At 39.8% G+C, this 19,242-nt stretch overlaps 1 protein-coding gene across 1 annotated transcript in view; it reads left to right on the plus strand.

Moving 5' to 3' along the window:
- Positions 1-19,242, plus strand: part of Mthfd2l (methylenetetrahydrofolate dehydrogenase (NADP+ dependent) 2 like) — a 174,194-nt gene that overhangs the window by 61,653 nt on the left and 93,299 nt on the right. Inside the window, 1 exon segment of the mRNA XM_029568504.1 lies at positions 2,718-2,810. Coding sequence (XP_029424364.1) covers positions 2,718-2,810 — 93 coding nt within the window.

The raw sequence follows: 19,242 nt of genomic DNA on the forward strand, positions 1-19,242 counted from the left end.
AATTTTAATTCTATATTGCGGTATCTATTAATACTATGAAAGAATTGATAAAATGTTTCCATTCCCTTTTAAAATTTCATTTTCTGTCTCTTACCTGGTATAACAAATAAAAATTATTTTTCAGATTACATTTTGAAATATTCTAATGCCTCTTTGTTGGCTAGGTAGCTTTGTAAATGACTTGTTGGTTCCCGTAACTATATAGTAGCAGCCAGCGACTTGTCGTCCCTTCCGTTTTAATTTTGTGGGCTGTATTATTTCTACGTAGTTTAACCAGATGGCATTTACATTAGTGTCTGAGTCCACTTTTTGCTGCTGTAGTAGACTGTCACAGACAAGTCACTTACTAAGAACAGATGTTTTTTCTTTACATTTCTGAAGGTTGGGCGGGACAAGATTCCTGCTGTGCTTTTCTACAAAAGGCAGAAGAGCAAGAATGAGACAAAAGGGGGCTGAATTCATCCTTTGTAAGGAGCCCATTCCCACCACAGCAACCTTAGTCCATGATGAGGGCACTCCTGGACTGAATACCACCTAAAATACCACCTCTTAATATTGTTATGATGGCAAAAGTTTAGGAGGGGGTAATCAAGCCTTGGTAGTCTGTTAGCCAATCTTCACACTGTTTAAAAGCCTTGGTTCTGTAATAAAATATACTCAGAGCTCTTCCACAGTCCTCTGGCTGGTTTCCTCGAGTATGTTTTGGTTAATTGAAGTGCGCATTTTAGCAAATTCCTCTCGTTTATGAACAATATGCTCAGATGCCTTGAATCACTGAGTATCGAGATCTGAATATCTGCTTACTTGCTTATAGGATTCGTGTGTGTGTGTGTGTGTGTGTGTGTGTGTGTGTGTGTGTGTTAGAATGACTAGAATCATTACTAATCCATTACTTGCTGTGGACCATTGTAGGTCAATTTGGTTAGATTCCAGCATTTTTCTACTCCCTCTTTTAAAATCACCTTAAGTTCTAGTTTTTATAATGTTCAATTTTCTACAATAACCTTCGTTGTTTATTGATACATTGGTAAATTACTTAAAGCAATTTTGCTTTTGTTTTATCTTTTTTTTTCTTGGTTCTTCCACTTTTAAAATGTTTTCCTTTTATTTACTTAAATTTGCGTATAGTAAAATTTACTGCTCTTGGTGCAGAATTCCCTTGGTTTAAATAAATCCAAGTAGTCATCTAGGGGATGACTTGACTAGTCACCACTAGAATCATAAAAGTTTCATCACTTCCCCAAATTCCCTCGGGCTTGTTCTTTATGGAGCTTTTTATTGATGCTTCACCAAATTCTTATTTATTACTCATCATTGAATGGATGGGATTTTCTTGGATACGCTGCTTGCACGATACCTCAGCTGTGGATCAGGGTGGGGGTATTGGCTAGCCTTCCACTCCTCTCACCATTTTCTCTGTACTTCCCTTGGTGATGGCTCCTCTGTGTCATCCTGTGTGTTACCACATTCACCTACACTGTGCTCTAGCAGGCCCTTCCACCTTCATTGCTGTGCTATGACCTAGAGGGATGGGATGGTACATTTTACATGGGAACCCATCCCTGCTCCCTGTCTAGTCACTCTGTGCTTGCTTGTTGTCTTTATCCCTGTGTGATATTGACTGCAGCTGCTGGGCTGATTCTTGTGTATTTGTAAAGTCTGTGGATGATATGATTTGTAGCTTTTTAAAAGAATGTACGGTTTTGCAGTACGGTTATGCATTCACATATCTTCCAGGAGGAGAAAGAGCACCTGAGTCTCACAGGGCCACACTTTCCAGGCTGCTTCTGCTCACCATCTTTCCCTGGTTCCTCCTTCTAAGCCTGAACTTTACACTGACAGGACAGAAGCAGCTCACCTTTCTTATTCATCTGCAGCCCCAAATGCTCACACAGAAACTCCCTGCTTGTTTCTACTCCTCTGTACTTGTTATGGACACATACTTTCTTTCAAAACTTCCATTTTTTTCCTGCTTTTCTTTTAGGTTGGAATTTCCTTTTCTTCCTTTCTAAATGGGTGTACTCATGCCATGCTTTAATGCATTCACAGACACTTTGCTTCCTTTAGGAACTCTTTCTTGACACGTCCTCATGGCAGAATTAATGTCATCTATTCTTCTACTGTATATTATCCCATTTTTAGAGCATTTATCTTGTTGCTTTCCATATTTATTAATCTGTCATCAGTAAGCAAATGAAAACCTCAATACCAGTCTAGTAACTAAATGCAAAATTTCAAGGCATAGCTCTGCTGTGACAGTCAGCACTTACTCTCATTCAGTCTCACTTGATTTTTTACATATCCAATTGAAAGACAGGATATTTCATTTCGCCTAAATTTCCTTTTTTATTCTTTTAAAAATATTTCACTTATTTTATTTTATGTGTATGAGTGTACTGCTACATGTATGTAAGTGCACCCATATACAATGCCTGTGGAGGTCAGAAAAGGGTGTCGGGTCCCCTAGAACTGGAATTACAGATGGCTGTTAGCCATCACTGCAAGAACAGACAGTGCTCTTAACTGCTGAGCCACCTCTTCAGCCCCTCATTTTTATTTTTATTCTTATTATTTTTAATTGTTTTTGCTTTTAAAGTGATTCAGTCATGTCATACTCTCCCATTCATAGGCAGCAACTGAACCTCCCTTAATTTTAGAAGTTTTATAAAATTTGAGAAAACCCAGTCATTATTAATGGATGTTCCTCTGCACTGCAGGTGATGCAACAGTGACAATAGCTCACAGATACACTCCCAGAGAACGACTGAAGGCCCATACTCAGCTAGCAGATGTTGTCATAGTGGCTGCAGGTAACTCTCTAGCAACTGTTATTTGATAGAGTGACATTGTGGAGTAATTTCTGCCCTAGTTTCTGGCACAATCAGAAGAATATGTGGGAGATACATATGTGGATATCTATATTTATCTATCATCTATCTATCTATCTATCTATCTATCTATCTATCTACAACCTAATCTTTTATATATCTATCAACAATAGCTGTGTTCTATCTATCAATCATGAAACATAAGAACAAATGAGTGCTTTTCCAATTGCTTTGACAAACATGATTGAGCAGCATTTATAGAAAAAAGTCAGTGTGTGAAAGTCACTATGGGGAAAAAATAAAATGAATTTGTTCTTTCAAATTATGTCAGTGAAAATAGCATGTACAGGTGAGAAGAGGAGACAGATGATCACTGTGCTGCATTGACCATACCCAGTCTTATGTGCTGGAGTCTGGACTTTAAGGGCAAAGGTGATACATCACCCATGTCTAGAGGGGAGCATCTGTCATAAGAATGAAGTTTCCACCAAAGATAGCATGCAAAGCTTGGTGTGATGAACGTGGGATCTTTGGTTTGAATAAAGAAGGAATTTGGAGACGATATAAAAGTTGTTATTTTTTTAAGCATAAGGAAAAAGAAGAGCCAAGGTCAAACTTGTTACAAAAACAGTCACCGGCTCTTGAGCCAGCGAGTTCCCTATCGCTGCGGTTATTGGGAAGAGGGATGAGGACGTGAGCTGGACACTGTAGAGGACACTTTGACTATTTTCAAAATAAACTCTTGCCTTATTCTGAATGGCATAAATATTTTACACTCTTGAACATTATCAAAATATTATAGTGGATCAAATATCATGATTGAAACACAAGTAAAAAGAAGTATTTTAAGCGTTTGTTCTCTGTGGAACACATAGGTATTGCATCTTTCACCCCCACCTTTGAGGACCATGCTAAAGAATGTCTCGGCATGAATGTGGTGTAATGGTTTATACTCATTGAACTCTGTTTCCTCTAGTCCTGAGATTCTTTATTCTGTATTTTTATATAGGAGAGAATTCTGCATGAAATGTAATACATATGTGTATATTTGTATATATTCATTATAAAATACTTAAATTTCTTTCTGACATTCACCAAAGTAAATAAGTTAATCAGGAAGATATTTTAAAACCCAGAAAAGGCTACAGTATAGAGGGCATGTATGTGGGTAATTCACTTAGAAATGCTGAGAGTCTAGTGTGCTTTTCTGATTTTATCAAACAGAAATATTTTCAAATAGCAAAGAAAGTATTGAACTCATCCACTTAATAAACATTGAAATTTTACTGTGAAGTAGAAGCTGTTTTAAACTGTAAGGGTATTACATTTAATATAATGATGGCCCACCCATTATAGACCTTATCTTTTGGGGGAAGAAGCAAATAAACAATCCACTATAATGCCAGGTAAAGATCAGTGCTGTGACAAGGTTTGGTGAAGGAATAGAGGTGCATGGAACAGCATTTTAGATACTGGTCAGCGAAAGTCTTTTTCAGGAAGTGATCTTTTAGTAGACCACTGTCCATTCATTTGATCCACCAGATTCAATCCGTCCTGTCCTGTTTGGGCCTGTGGATGCTGATTTATGAGGACAGCCTGATGTGTGTATTTCTGCTTCTGGCATCTGCCAAGGTTCAACACCACAGGGGATTTCAGAGGAAAGGAGAGAAAAGTGAAGACAGGTTATTTCTTCTTTCTCCTTTGAACCCCTGCTGTGCCTGGGGCTTCTGTTAGGGAGCCTCTTCCTATAACTTGAGTTCTCACCAAACTGAAGGAATGCCATCTTCTCTACCCACTCCTTCAGGCTGGGGGTATATAAGCTTCCTCCAGTTTCTAATCCCCCAAGGCCTAACAGCCCTTCTTTCATCACAGCTCTGAACAGATAGATCCCTGTAATAGCTCCTTTATAATCTTTCCTTATATGATGGTCTGAGGTGGATCCCGGGACCCTCGTGGGCTCTGATTGGTTGCTGATCTGTATGAAGCAAATGAAAAATTCAAGGAAACATCTGTGAGAAAAATATTCCAAGCAGAGAAAACAAATAGAAAAGTTCTTACAGAGGGGAGTCTTTCATGTTCCAAAATGGAAACATTACCTAAGGGTTGATCATATATACTACTCCGGTTTTAATTACACATTAATAAAGTATGTGTAGGAAATGCTAATGGGAAGGTAGCCAAGGCCACCTCATGTAGAACCTTATGAGGTCTTTGATGAAAGGCAAGGATGGAAGAGGCCTAGAGATCAATAGCTCATGTTTCTAATTCATGTCTGTGAGACTAGATAGGGGAGAATTAATTCTGGATAGGAAAGAGTAGAAACAGAGAGAAAAGTTATTGCAATTTCATATAATGAATCCAGAATTTCCCCTTTTCTGGCTTAGCTCTTGGCAAGTAATATTTGCTTCTCCATTACAGGCAATTGTTGTATTTATTCCTGAATCAAAAGCTTGAATGAAGCTTTTATCATTTTGAAAATTAATTATATGTTAGGGATAATTTCTAGACTTTAAACTTCATGAGTAATTATAAATGGTGGAGGGAGAGCAAAAGTTCTAGTTGAAACTAAGCTTGATGAAAAGAAAAATGACTTTTTAAATTAGTTTCAAACAAATCTAATTCAACTTCTTATTCTTATATAGACGTTTGTCTGAAAATGGTAACTCAGGAGGAGGCAGTAATTTGTTTCTTACCCAATAAGAGCAAAAATGTTCCCTTTTCTAGTAGTCATTGGTAAACTGGCATACTTAATCTTACTTAATCTTACATGAGGAATTATATTTAGATGATATCAAAAGCAAACTTGAATTGGATTAAGAGAAATGAGGCATTATTTAGAGAGGCAACGTACTTTTCCAGACCGCAGATCCACATTAGGTGAGATACTGCTGCCCCAGCCATGCATTCTTGGGAAATAAATAGCATTCTGACCTCTTAGAAACGCTTGTATTCACACAGAAGATTCAGAATTTGGTGAGTAGAGCATTTGAGTGGCTTTCTTTTCCATTTCTAACTTTAAGTAGAATTAATTGTAAAGTGTTGTTTTTAATGTTAAAAACCTATAAACAGTACCTTGTGTTGTCTTAGTTCCCATTTATCAGTTATAATATTGAATGGGCATTTTCTACCAGTGGAGCAAAATTTCTCAGTCTGCATTTGTGCCCATGATTTATTTTGCCTTCATGACAAATGTCAAATGAATGATCACAATTCTTTTGCAAGATCCACTGATTGTCTCTTGTAACTAAATCAAATCTTATGCCACAAGTCATGATGCCCAGTACTGTCACCCACCTTTAAATTTCTCCTATGGATTCCATTTTAAATCCTATGTCAGAATTGGGCATACAGAGTTACAGAAGGCAGGAAGGGCAAAAAAAGGAGGGGAAGAAAAAGGAAGACTTGTGCTTATACACTACCAGCACAGTGGGAGCCAGGAGGTATAAGGGCACCAGGGTCCCTTGATGACTAGGTCTCTACTACAGCCATCTCACTGGCAGCGTTTTCCTTCCACCAGAGGGCTCCAGTGGTGTGTGAGCAGCTATTCTAGATGAAAGGTAACTTGGCCACCTTGGAAGGAAGACATTTGAGGGAAGGCAGTGGGACTAAGTCCTTTTCTGGCTTTGTACTTCATCTTAAAGCCTCTCACTGGATGCAAAGAATGTTGGAAGAAGCCCCACATTGTCCTGTAGGCATCCTGAAGAAATAGCTATTAATGGAACATTTCCAGGAAGAGCATCAAGACTTTATGAGAACAAAGTAAAAATTACTCTATTTACACTTCATTAATAGTTTCCAGGAGAATTTAAGAAACAGGTAAATGCTAGTAAATTGCAGTAATAACAGAGAAAAAATGAGTTAATTCTAAAAGAGATTCCATATAAACAGGCAGTAGGAATAAAGTATTACTAAAGTGACCTCACCATGCATCCTGTGTGGGAAATGAATAAATACAATTAGCAGTGGGTATTAGAGATGTAGATAGTGATCTAATGGCAGAGGTAGCTAGAACAGGGAGGGCTGGATCAGTGTCACAACCAGAATGTCAGCATATATGGAAGCAGTCCCATCTAGAAGTCAGGAAGACTAGCAGGAGGAGTGGTATGATGTGTCAGAAAGATCGATAATCCTTGAGAAAGAATGTGGTGATGAAATCTGGAAATGGGCTTGCAGAAGAAAAAAGTGAAAGACATTGTTGTGCGAAGATCCCAAGACATGATGATATTAGCTTATATTAATCTCATCCCTCCAGTTTCTCATCTGGCTAATTTTATAGGTTTAATTATATGTCACTTAATTCTTAAAGATCTACCTCCCAAACTGATATTTAGAATAAATTAGGATCTCAAATTTGAAAATAAGATCCTGTTAACCTATGCATTTAGTGGGCTTCAAGTCTACTGAAAGCAATCATTCTGGGTTCACAAAAACAGTTAGTTTCTAAGACACTTAATACCTGGTTGAAGTTGTCTGTCATCTTCACTGGAGTATGGCAGGATTGCGGGAACAGGGATGGCCTAATTTTTCCTCTTCTTCTTCTAGTTCTTCTAGTTTTGTTGTTGTTGTTGTTGTTGTTGTTGTTCTTCTTCTTCTTCTTCTTCTTCTTCTTCTTCTTCTTCTTCTTCTCCTCCTCCTCCTTCTCCTCCTCCTCCTTTCTCCTCCTCCTCCTTCCTCTCTCTCTCTCTCTTTCTCTCTCTCTCCCCCCCTCTCCCCTTTACTCAGGCATATTGGTTAGATGCATTTTATCACTTTGCATTTTTCTTGATATATTAGAATTAGTTTTATATCTCTCTGCCATGTACTCTGTATTTTTTCATTTTTAATCTTCAAACACACTAAACTTATATTAAGCTATGTCTAGTCAGTTTAACATTACCCAATTAGTATCACATTCATATGAAAAAAAACAAAAAGGTGATCTAAGTTTTGTGGGGCTTTCCTTTAATCTCAGCACTCAGGAGACAGAGGCAGACAGGTCTTTGTGAGATCAAGGCCATCTTGGTCTACATAACTGGTTCCGAACCAGCTGGTGTAATAGGGAGACCCTGTCTCAAAACAGTAACAGCCAAAAAGTTGAATGTCACATGATAAGTGACACCTGAGGTTGACCTGGCCTCTATACACACACATATACACATGCATACACACCTGGGCACCCCCTCCACACACATAAGCAATATCTGACACATGTGCATACATACACATGCACACATTCATGGGCACACAGCCCCTCCATACACCTATACAATATCTGACACATGGTGACTGCCCAGTTAAGGTATGCTGTGTTGATTTTGAGATTGTTACGGAAACAAGGACTTCTTCAAGATGGTACAAATTTGGTTTTTTAAAATTATAATTTTTTGGCCTATTTGAGACAGGGTCTCCCTGTAGCCCCAGCTGTACTAGAACTCACTATGTAGACCAGGCTGGCCTTGTGCTCACAGAGATCTGCCTACCTCTGCCTCCCGGGTGCTGGGATTAAAGGCGTGCACCACCACGCCCGGCTAAAAATTTTTAAAATATGAAATCTTATACTTCTCTTTAATTTATCTACTGTATCATTACTTCGGGGAACTATTAAATATTCCTAGGTTTTCATTGTGTTATCAGTCATAAAGCCATGAAAATTTTTTTCATAAAGAGTGGTCTGTAATGTTAAGTGGATTAATGGACAGATTTGAGTACAGATGTTAAGATTAAGGAATTGTGAGGGTGAAAATAAAATAGTTTTATAGACCTCTAAAGTGTACATTTGAATACAAAGGAGTAATGGAGGGCAAGACCAAGTTAGTTTTGTTTGAGGCTGCTGAGAAGTAAGAGCTGACTGGAATAGGGCATTCATTACAAGCAATCAGAAATCCTTCCGTTATCTCGTGCTGCAAGGAAACAGGAGATGCACTAAGTTTTTGAAAGCCCTTGGAATCATAATTATTCAAGCAAGACAGGCAGGTTTTTCTACGGAATTTCCCAGCGTTTCCTCCACCTGTCTTGAGTTGACTCTGGACTTCATTCAGGAGATGAGTGCTGAGTCAGTTAGCTTGTTCAGCTAACTTGATACAGAGCACTGCCAAGGTAAAGGCTGGCACTTAGTCCACCAGGCCATCCCCTCCAGCATGATGGAGGAACCGTCACACTCTTGACTTTAGCTTCTCTTGCAACACTTTTAATGACAGACACTGTGGTAAGGAATAACATAAATGGGCAGTTCAGTGCAATAATTTGGGATATTCATATACTTGTCAGAAAATACAAAGTGACTGGCTGACTTCCTTCTGGTACTTCCTCCGTCATATCAAGTCCTACATACACTCCCATCAAGCGTCATCCGAGGGGCTCAAGAGGCTTTTCCCTCTGGTGAATTTTCTTCACCTTGGAGCAGGATTAGTAATTTTCAAAATGCCCAGATACTGTGAAATTCCAAGGGGTGGGGCGTGGATAGTGTCTGCTTCACTATCTCCAGCTCATGCAGCTGGAAGTGTCAGGAGTTCACTCAGCCCACAGAGCTTCTGGAGTGGATGGCAGCACAGTCCATGGCTGTGGTTCTTCCCATTTCCTGTTTCTCCCCTTCACCTGGTTTTTGCTTCTCCATTTAGAGTTCTTCCCTGCCTTCATCTCAAATTTATCGATATTTAAAAACCTAGTGTAAAAACGCAGAGGGAATCATATTAGTCCAAAAATCTACTGACAAATTACATATACAATATCTCTACATGAGTCCTTGTGTATAGCCAAAGGTTGCATAACAAGAAACAGTGCCAGACAGGAGAAACCTTCCTTTGAGTTGTTGCCCAGGGTAGTCTAAGAGACTCCCAAAATTGCACAGACTATTGCCACAACCCTTGACTGCCTCCCAGAACTTGAAGGTAAGACCCTACTGCTGAAGACAGGACATACTTCAGACACAGGATTTGGAGCAATGGGGCTGTAACTGACGTGGAGACCACCTCCCCTGAAGGCTAGCTCTCGTAGCTTTGGAGAGCGCTATGGAAGCTGCTAAGGGAGAACATCAATCGATGGTCCAACCCCAGCTTCAGGGTCTAATAACCACATCAATGACCAGCACAGCAAATGACATTGGTACAGTAGTGGCATTTTTATCTTGGGGGTAATCAACAGCTACCCAAATGGACTTAAAGCCCACTCAGTGGGAGGAAACTCATGTGTGGTACCTTAAACATCACCAAATACACATGGCTGGAGAGGTCATAGACAGAGAAAACCACAAAGCTGTCACATCCGTAGACAAATGTAATTTCTTAATATATACAAAATATGAATCCTTTTATTTACAGACAAGTATCCTAGTCACGACTCATCAAAGAAGCTTCTTTTGTAACTATTACAGAGTTTCACAGCTGGTCACACACAGACATTGTCTGTGAATTGCCCAAGCCTCAGTGGCACATCTACTATGCAACTGCTATACTTGAGGCTCACAGAACATAGAACAAGGGTTAACGAGAACACTGATGCATCGCTCAGTTCTCATCAATGAAGCTCCCTCATGCGGCAGAGGACCAGGAACACAAAAGATCACAAATGGCCAAAGCATAGAGAGTAAGAGTCTGCAGAGAGTGGATCCTTGAATGGGGTTCCTATATTAAACTTCACCCACTCAGGGCTCAGGGACCATTGTGGAAGAAGGGGTGGAAGATTGTAAGAACCAGGGAGGACAAGCATAACCATATGAAAATAGAGTCCTTTAAGCTTCTGGGCCCTTGCTCATATGAACCTATAGCAATGTTGTTCGCATGCAGAAGACCCATGCAAATTCAAACAGGCAAAATCCCAGTACAGAACTATGGAAATGGGCATCAAGCCCCAATCTTAGTCAAAGAATTATTGACAGCTGTTACTATTGGGTAAGGAAGAGCTGATCTTCTTAATTGGAGGGATTCTAGAATAGGTTGACTAGACCCCAGGGGATGAATTTGCACTGATGGACATTTGGGGACACTAAGTTGATACGATAGGCCTTAACACAAATGACAGAATACATGAATTCCAGTGAGGGGCTATGGAAGGGTGCCAGTGGGGAAGGGAGTATAAATATGATTAAAATTTTATATATGAAATACACAAAAATTCATTAAAAAGAGTATAGAGTTATGTCACAGGCACTGGTAAGGATTTTAAATCCTAACCCTGCTTTTTACAAATTGATTAGCCTTGATCAAGTCACTCTCTCTCTGAACCCCAAACTCTCTTGATATTGTGAGCAGCAATAACCTTTCACTGCATATTGCTAATCCAACCCTTGTAGCCTGTGAATAACATATTGTAAATACTCAAACATATTATTTGTGAATTTCTTTTATGCACATACTTCCTAGGCTATTACATGTGACTATTTAAGAATAGTTTACAAATAATGAATAGTTTATTCTTAAGCTATAAATGAACATATACTTTTTTTCATTTAGCAATCTTTGACTTGTTTTTGTGAATTTCATACATGAGTATTGTCTTTGCATTATTTTCATCCTTCCCAGTGCCCATAAACTACACACACACACACACACACACACACACACACACACACACACAAGTGCACTGATTCCATTAAGTGGTACTTGTATGAACCTGTGTTTAGGACTGTTTGGAATAAGATAACCTTTCAGGGAGTGAATCCCTGGAAAGAACTGATTTTCCTTCCCTCAGCATCCATTGACTATCTGTAGCTCTTCATCTTGAGTTTGGACCCTGTGACATTCCCTCTGTCCACCTTGGCATGTCAACTGTTTTAAAATGATGAGATCTGATTATACTACCACACTGTGGAGATTTCATTGGTGCAGCATCCCTAACATGTGTCGAATGCATTAACTACCAGCAGGTGTCTTGTCCCTCTGGTGCTTATACTCTTTCTGTTCCCTCTTCCATGATGTTCCCTGAGCTCTGGGTATAGAGGGTGTGTTGTAGATGTGTACCTCTCACCACTCATCAAAGAAGTCTGTCTTTTTGTGATGGATGGAGACTATTAGAAAATTCCCTAACTAGTCAGATGTTGAATTATGATTTTTAGTTACTTTTGATACTAACACAATATTAGAGCTAACATTGTTACAAACATAAGTATTTAAGAAGTGACTTACCTATAAGAAATCAGCTTTATAAAACATTTATTTTTACTTAAGATGTGTTCCATTTTAGAATTTGTTGTTCATAGCTATGCATTCTAGTGCTCCCTGAATAAATCTCATATTGCCTTTTTCTTTAGGAACAAAGTGACTTTGTGAGGGGACTGAGCATGTTGAGACTTCAAGTGAAGTACGCTTTCAGACCTTAACCGCCAATCTCCTACTCTTTTTTTTAAAAAAAAATTTATTTATTATTTTTATAATATGTGTGTTAGTGTATTTGCAGCATGTATATAAGTGCACCTGTGTCATGTAATGCCCGTGAACTCAACAGAGGGCGTCGAATCTCTTGGAACTGGAGTTATGGATGATTGTTATCTGCCATGTGGATGCTGGGAATTGAACCCAGGTCCTCTGCAAGAGCAGCCAGTGCTCTTAACTGCTGAGCCGTCTCTTCAGCCCCTCTATTTTCGGTAAGCATACCTAAATACAGATAATGGGTTACATTGTCACATTCATAAATGTACAGAATGTGCTTCAGTCGTATGCACCCCCCAGCCCCTTCTCTTCTTGCTCCTTCCTTCTCTCCATAGACCCTTCACCTCAAGGAGTCTCTTTTCTACTTTCATGGGTTTTTTTCTTTTTAAAACTAGATTCAATATGAAAGAGAAAATGTGTAATATTTGTCTTTCTGAGTCTCACCTATTTTACCTGATATAATTATCTCTAGTTCCATTCATTTTTTATGCCAAGGTCATAATTCCTTTGTTTTTGACTAGATAAAACTCCATTGTGTGTGTGTGTGAGAGAGAGAGAGAGAGGGAGAGAGAGAGAGAGAGAGAGAGAGAGAGAGAGATTTCATCTATCAACAATCTCCTAGCCTGATTCCAAAACTTCATTATTATTAATAATGCATGTTAACTTTGATTATGCAGACATCTCTATTCCAATCTGACATAAATCCTTTTTACAAACCCAGCAGTAGTAGAGTTGGATCATAAAGGAGTTCTACTTTCAGTTTTTACTTTTAGTTTTTATTGAATTTTTGTCAGTTCCATATACTATATTTTGATTGTGTTTAGATCACCTCTCCCATCTGCACATCCTTCCATATCCCCACCCAATTTAATATGCTCTGCTACAGATATGTATATTTATATATGTATGTGTGTGTGTGTGTGTGTGTGTGTGTGTGTGTGTGTGTAATGTATCCCTTCAAATTCCCTTTGGTGTGGGTCTGTGCACTGGAGCCTGTTCAACATACCAAGTCTCACCCTTAAACAAAATTAATGCTCCCCCTTCCAGCAGCCATCAGTTGCCAATAGTTCCTCAGGTAGAGTTGGGTTTCTTATCAACTTCTTCCTATCTGTGCTGAGATTTTTTTCTGGTTTGAACTTGCATGGGACTTGTGCATGCTGTCACTATTGCTGTGAGTTCCAATGAGTAACTTCTCAGCTATGTGGAAAACTGTTTCCCAGTGATCATCCACTACCTCTAGCTCTTACAATCTTTCTGCCCTCTCTTCCACAATGATTCCTGAGCTTTGGAGGGCAGAGGTTTGATACAGGTGTCTATATCAGGGATAAGCACTCTGCAATCTCTTACTCTCTACGTGTTGGTCAGTTGTGGGTTTCTGTGTTAATCACCATCTGCTGTATAAGTTTCTCTGGTGAAAGTCGAGAGATGCATTAATCTATGGGTATAACAAGTTGTTAGAAGTCAGTTTAATATTTGTGCTAGATAATTTCAGTTGTCAACTTGACACACTTGGGCAGAGGAATCATCAACTGAGGAATTTCCTGTATTGGATTGGCCTGTAGCCATGTCTGTAAGGCATTTTCTTGATTATTGACTGATGTATGAGAGCCCAGGCTACTGTAGGTTGGTGCCATGCCTGGGCAGGTAGCCCTGTGTTGTATAAGAAAGCAGGATGAGCACAGGCCAAGGTAGCAGCCAGTAAGCAACGTACCTGCGTGGTCTGGACCTCAGTGTCTGCCATGAGCTCCTGCCCGGATTTCTCTCCCTGATGAACTGTAAGCTGAAGGTAAAATAAACCCTTTCCTCCCCCCAAGTTGGTTTTAGTCATAGTGTTTATCACAGCCATAGTAAATAACTAGGACAACACTACAACTGTTTAGCAGAATAATAGTAGTAGGCTCTCCCCTGTGGCCTGTGACATATCTAGCCCCAGGTGCCTAGGCCTGATATCAATGTCAGGTATGGGCTCCATCCTATGAAGCTGACCTTAAATCCAATTAGAATGTAGTTGGTAACTCCCATAATATTTGTCCCACAATTGCACCAGTGGTCATATCTTTTTTTTCGAATTTATTATTGAATTTTTTGGTACTTTTTTAAATTTAATAAATACATGATTAGAAGAAGCATTTCATTACAGCTTTAACATATTTAATAACAATTTCCAGAGCAAGGATACATCTCTTTCAAAAGTGGCTGTAAATTTTTAGGTTCACAGTTGAATTAATACAGTCATATAATACTCAGTATAGACCCTGAAAGACATAAAATTGAATGAGTCATTAACCTTTAAAAAAGATCTCCATTTCTGGGGCTGGAGAGATGGCTCAGAGGTTTAGAACACTGGTTGTTCTTACAGAAGACCCAGGCTCGAATCCCAGCACCCACATGACAGCTATCAACTGTCTGTAACTCCAGTCCCAGGGGATCCGACAGCCTCTTCTGACCTCTGTGGGCATTGCATGACATGGGTGCACTTACCTACATGCAGGCCATACATGCATACACATGACATAAAAATAATAAATAGAAATTTTTTAAACCTCCATTTAATTTTAAAATATGCTGTTTCCTACAGAAAGACTCATTTTTAATGCTACTAATGCTCAGATGTTTGCACATGCATTTCTAATCTCTAAATATCTGATTATTACTAATCACAGTCAGTTACACTCGGATCCTTGGTACCTGAGTATGGATATAAAGTTATCAGGTAGATTTCAATGGTAATGTTTATCACCTATACTAATTAACATTAGTTAGTTTAATTAGTGAATTTTTGTGTATTTCATACATAAAATCATCTTTATACTCCTTCCCCTTTGACACCCTCCCATAGCCCCCACCCGCCATGGGAGTTCATACATTCTGTGATTTGTATTAAGAGCTATTATGTAAAGTTAGTGTTCTAAGATTGCCCTCAGTGCACGTTCATCCACTGGGGTTTAGTCAGCCTATCTAGAGTCTCTCCCTTCAAGAAGATCAGCTCTTTTTCACCCAGGAGTATTCAGCTGCCAATAATTCTTCTATTAAGATTGGGGCTTGCTGTTCATTTCCACAGTTCTGTGCTGGGTTTTTTGTCTGACTAAGTTTGCATGCGTCTTGTGCATGCTGATGCCATTGCTGTGGGTTTGCCATAATGCTGTGGCTAAGAATTCAGTCATTATATTGGGTAAGAGCCCCAGTTTCCATTTCTACCTCATTTTCCTAGCTCATTTTATTCCAGTTCCCACAGTTCACACAAAAAGCCTCAGTCTCCTACAAGGTAAAACACTCTGATGCACATGTTTTGTTAATGTATGCAAGGTAATCTTGACTCTTTTTTAGTACTTTATTTTTTAATTTTTATTTTATGTACATGCATGTATTGCCTGCATGTATGTAAGTGCGTCGGTGTCATGCAGTGCCCGTGGAGGTCAGAAGAAGGCATCAGATCCTCTGAAACTGGAGTTACAGACAGTTGTTAGCCACCGTGTGGGTACTGGGAACTGAACCCGAGTCCTTTGCAAGAGCAGTCAGTGCTCTTAACCATTAAGCCATGTCTTCAACCCCTTAATCTTGACTCTTGATTTTTCTCTCCTGGTGTCATTAACACATCTTCACTGCAAACACAGAAAACAGAGAGGCAGGGGAAATACCCAAAATCTCAGGCAAAGTGAACTGAGGTTAAAATTTTAATGTTTGGCTTTTCATTATTTTATGCTTGTATATCAACCAAATATTCGAACAATTCTCTTATTTCCATGTACTATTAGTATTTTGCATCTCTATAGTATGTGCATATATAAACTCATTCTTGTCAAATACATTTCTAATGATGCTGTAGTATTGCATGCTATGAATATGCTTATTTTTGGTCAACTTTGTCATGAATAATGCAACTATCAACTATAAGCATTTTTTAAGAGTCGTTCCAATAAAACTTCATTTATAAAAACAGACAGCTGGCTGGATTTAACCCATAGCTTACACTTTGCCAAACCATGACTATTTTTTGCAGGAATGTTTTATTACTAATATTTTTTAGATTTACTGAAATTTATTAGTTTTGTTGTTTATAAATTCTCTGGAGAAAATGAACCCTTTATTTCAAAAGTGAGATTGTATCCCATTGCCGGCCCTTGGTGCCCCATTGTCTATAACTGATGATGGTTTGGATGGACTTTTTTAAAATTATTTATTTAATAAGCATATAACTAGAAGAAGCATTTCATTACAACAGCATTGACATATTCAATAACAATTTCCAGAGCTAAGATGTGGGAAGCGAGCACGGCCGAGTCAGCCAAAGATGGCGCCTTGGCTGGCTGCCAAGCCTCATGCTGTTTACTTCAACTCTTGGCTGATTGCCAAGGCTCGTGATCCTCGCTTGTTTACTCCAACTCCCTGAAGCATGGTGAGCCCCCTGCCTGATGATCTTACTATGTGGCCCAATGAGCTGCCACTCTGCCTGCCCGCTATGCGTGTGTGTGCCCTGATTGGTCCTGGCCAGGGGGAGGGCTGTTGGGAACGCTATATGAACAGCTGAAGTGTGTAATAAGGAAGAATGAAGAGAGAGAGAATAGTGGGTGAGATAATGAAGAGAGGAACAAGGGAGAAGAATAAAGAGAGAAAAGAAAAGTGAAGCTTGAACCTCACCTTGGTGTCTGTGTCGTCTTTCCTCAGCTCTGCTGGACAGAGTCATGGCTCGTGACAAGTGGTGGCCCATACGGGGACCCTGATGCTCCGGAGTTGTAAGTAAAAATGAAATAATAGTGCTAGCAATAGTTCCCTAAAAGGGACGGAGATTAAAGTTCCCTAGGAAGGGACAGAGTTAAAGTTCCCTAAAAGGGACGGAGATTAAAGTTCCCAGGGAAGGGACGGAGATTAAAGTTCCCTAAAAGTGGCGGAGATTAAAGTTCCCTAGGAAGGGACGGAGATAAAAGTCCCCTAAAAGGGACGGAGATTAAAGTTCCCAGGGAAGGGACGGAGATTAAAGGTCCCTAAAAGTGGCGGAGATTAAAGTTCCCTAGGAAGGGACGGAGATAAAAGTCCCCTAAAAGGGACGAGATTAAAGTTCCCAGGGAAGGGACGGAGATTAAAGGTCCCTAAAAGTGGCGGAGATTAAAGTTCCCTAGGAAGGGACGGAGATAAAAGTCCCCTAAAAGGGACGAGATTAAAGTTCCCAGGGAAGGGACGGAGATTAAAGGTCCCTAAAAGTGGCGGAGATTAAAGTTCCCTAGGAAGGGACGGAGATAAAAGTCCCCTAAAAGGGACGAGATTAAAGTTCCCAGGGAAGGGACGGAGATTAAAGGTCCCTAAAAGTGGCGGAGATTAAAGTTCCCTAGGAAGGGACGGAGATAAAAGTCCCCTAAAAGGGACGAGATTAAAGTTCCCAGGGAAGGGACGGAGATTAAAGGTCCCTAAAAGTGGCGGAGATTAAAGTTCCCTAGGAAGGGACGGAGATAAAAGTCCCCTAAAAGGGACGAGATTAAAGTTCCCAGGGAAGGGACGGAGATTAAAGGTCCCTAAAAGTGGCGGAGATTAAAGTTCCCTAGGAAGGGACGGAGATAAAAGTCCCCTAAAAGGGACGAGATTAAAGTTCCCAGGGAAGGGACGGAGATTAAAGGTCCCTAAAAGTGGCGGAGATTAAAGTTCCCTAGGAAGGGACGGAGATAAAAGTCCCCTAAAAGGGACGAGATTAAAGTTCCCAGGGAAGGGACGGAGATTAAAGGTCCCTAAAAGTGGCGGAGATTAAAGTTCCCTAGGAAGGGACGGAGATTAAAGTTCCCTAAGAGGGACGGAGATTAAAGTTCCCAGGGAAGGGATGGAGATTAAAGCTCCCTAAGAGGGACGGAGATTAAAGTTCCCTGGGGAAGGGACGGAGAAGCATAGATAGATAGATAGATTATAGACAAATGAAAATGCATATTGCGCTGGTACAATTGTTGGCATGTTACAGAATGTGGCATCCTCAGTCGCAGGATACCTGTGCCCAAGTCAAGTGGAAGGATCCTTTAACTGGACAATGGAATGGCCCTGACCCTGTATTAATTTGGGGAAGAGGGCATGTTTGTGTCTTTCCACAGGACACTGATGGAGCCAGGTGGCTGCCAGAAAGGCTGAGGTTTGCCAGACGAGCACCAAAGAAAAAAGTAGAAAATGATGAGGAGACAGACGTGGCTGATGATGATGTTCCTTAAGAATATTTGAGAATATGGGAAACGTATAAAGTAAGCATGAACTGTATTATCAGATTAAAAGAGTTTTGGAAGAACAAGGATCAGATTAAAAGAGTTTTGGAAGAACAAGGATCAGATTAAAAGAGTTTTGAAGGAAGAAGAAATTGAAAAACTGTATCTTTGAAATTATAAACCTAAAACTGTGTTGTAATTCATTAAGGTGTATCCACAATACTTAACACCCAGTGATTGGCAACAGTAGTGTAGAGCAGTATTGTCAGGAGGTTATTATCAGGAGATTATTATCTATTATGGAGAGGAGAGGTCCAAGAGCAGCCTCTACAGGTGGCCAGCGTTAGCGCAGGTGAGGGGAGCTGTTTGTGTTTTTCCCCCAGGTGCTGAACTGATATTGCACAGAAGCAAAAGAGGTTTTGGAATAACAGCAGCTATCATTAGCATAGCCATCATTTCTACTGCTGCCATCGCTGCTAGCATCGCCTGTCTCAGACTGCGGTTACAGCTTCCATGGTTGAAAAGTTAGTGAAGTCCTGCAAACTTAGAACTCAATCAGTGTAACATACAACTTGGACTCATGAACTTAAATCAACAAACTGCCTTGTTACAAGAACAAGTTGATGCCCTTTGGGCTATGTAACAGCTAACATGTTCTCATTTCTTTCATCATATTTGTGTTACCCATTACCATGTACAAAATGCCTCCAATACTGTAAAACAATTGATTGCCTTATTGAATGCCTTCCTTAAGAGATCATGGAAGGTGAACTTTGCAAATTTTACTAAGGTTCTTGCTTGATAAATTGTATAGTGCTGATGCCACAGGCCCGCTTCCTCTTGGCATGTTGAATTTGGTAAATCATGTTTGTTAGATAAAAGTGGCAACAAATAACACCC

Source organism: Nannospalax galili, unplaced genomic scaffold, assembly GCF_000622305.1.
Source record: "Nannospalax galili isolate Female #2095 unplaced genomic scaffold, S.galili_v1.0 scaffold800, whole genome shotgun sequence".
Taxonomy (NCBI): domain Eukaryota; kingdom Metazoa; phylum Chordata; class Mammalia; order Rodentia; family Spalacidae; genus Nannospalax; species Nannospalax galili.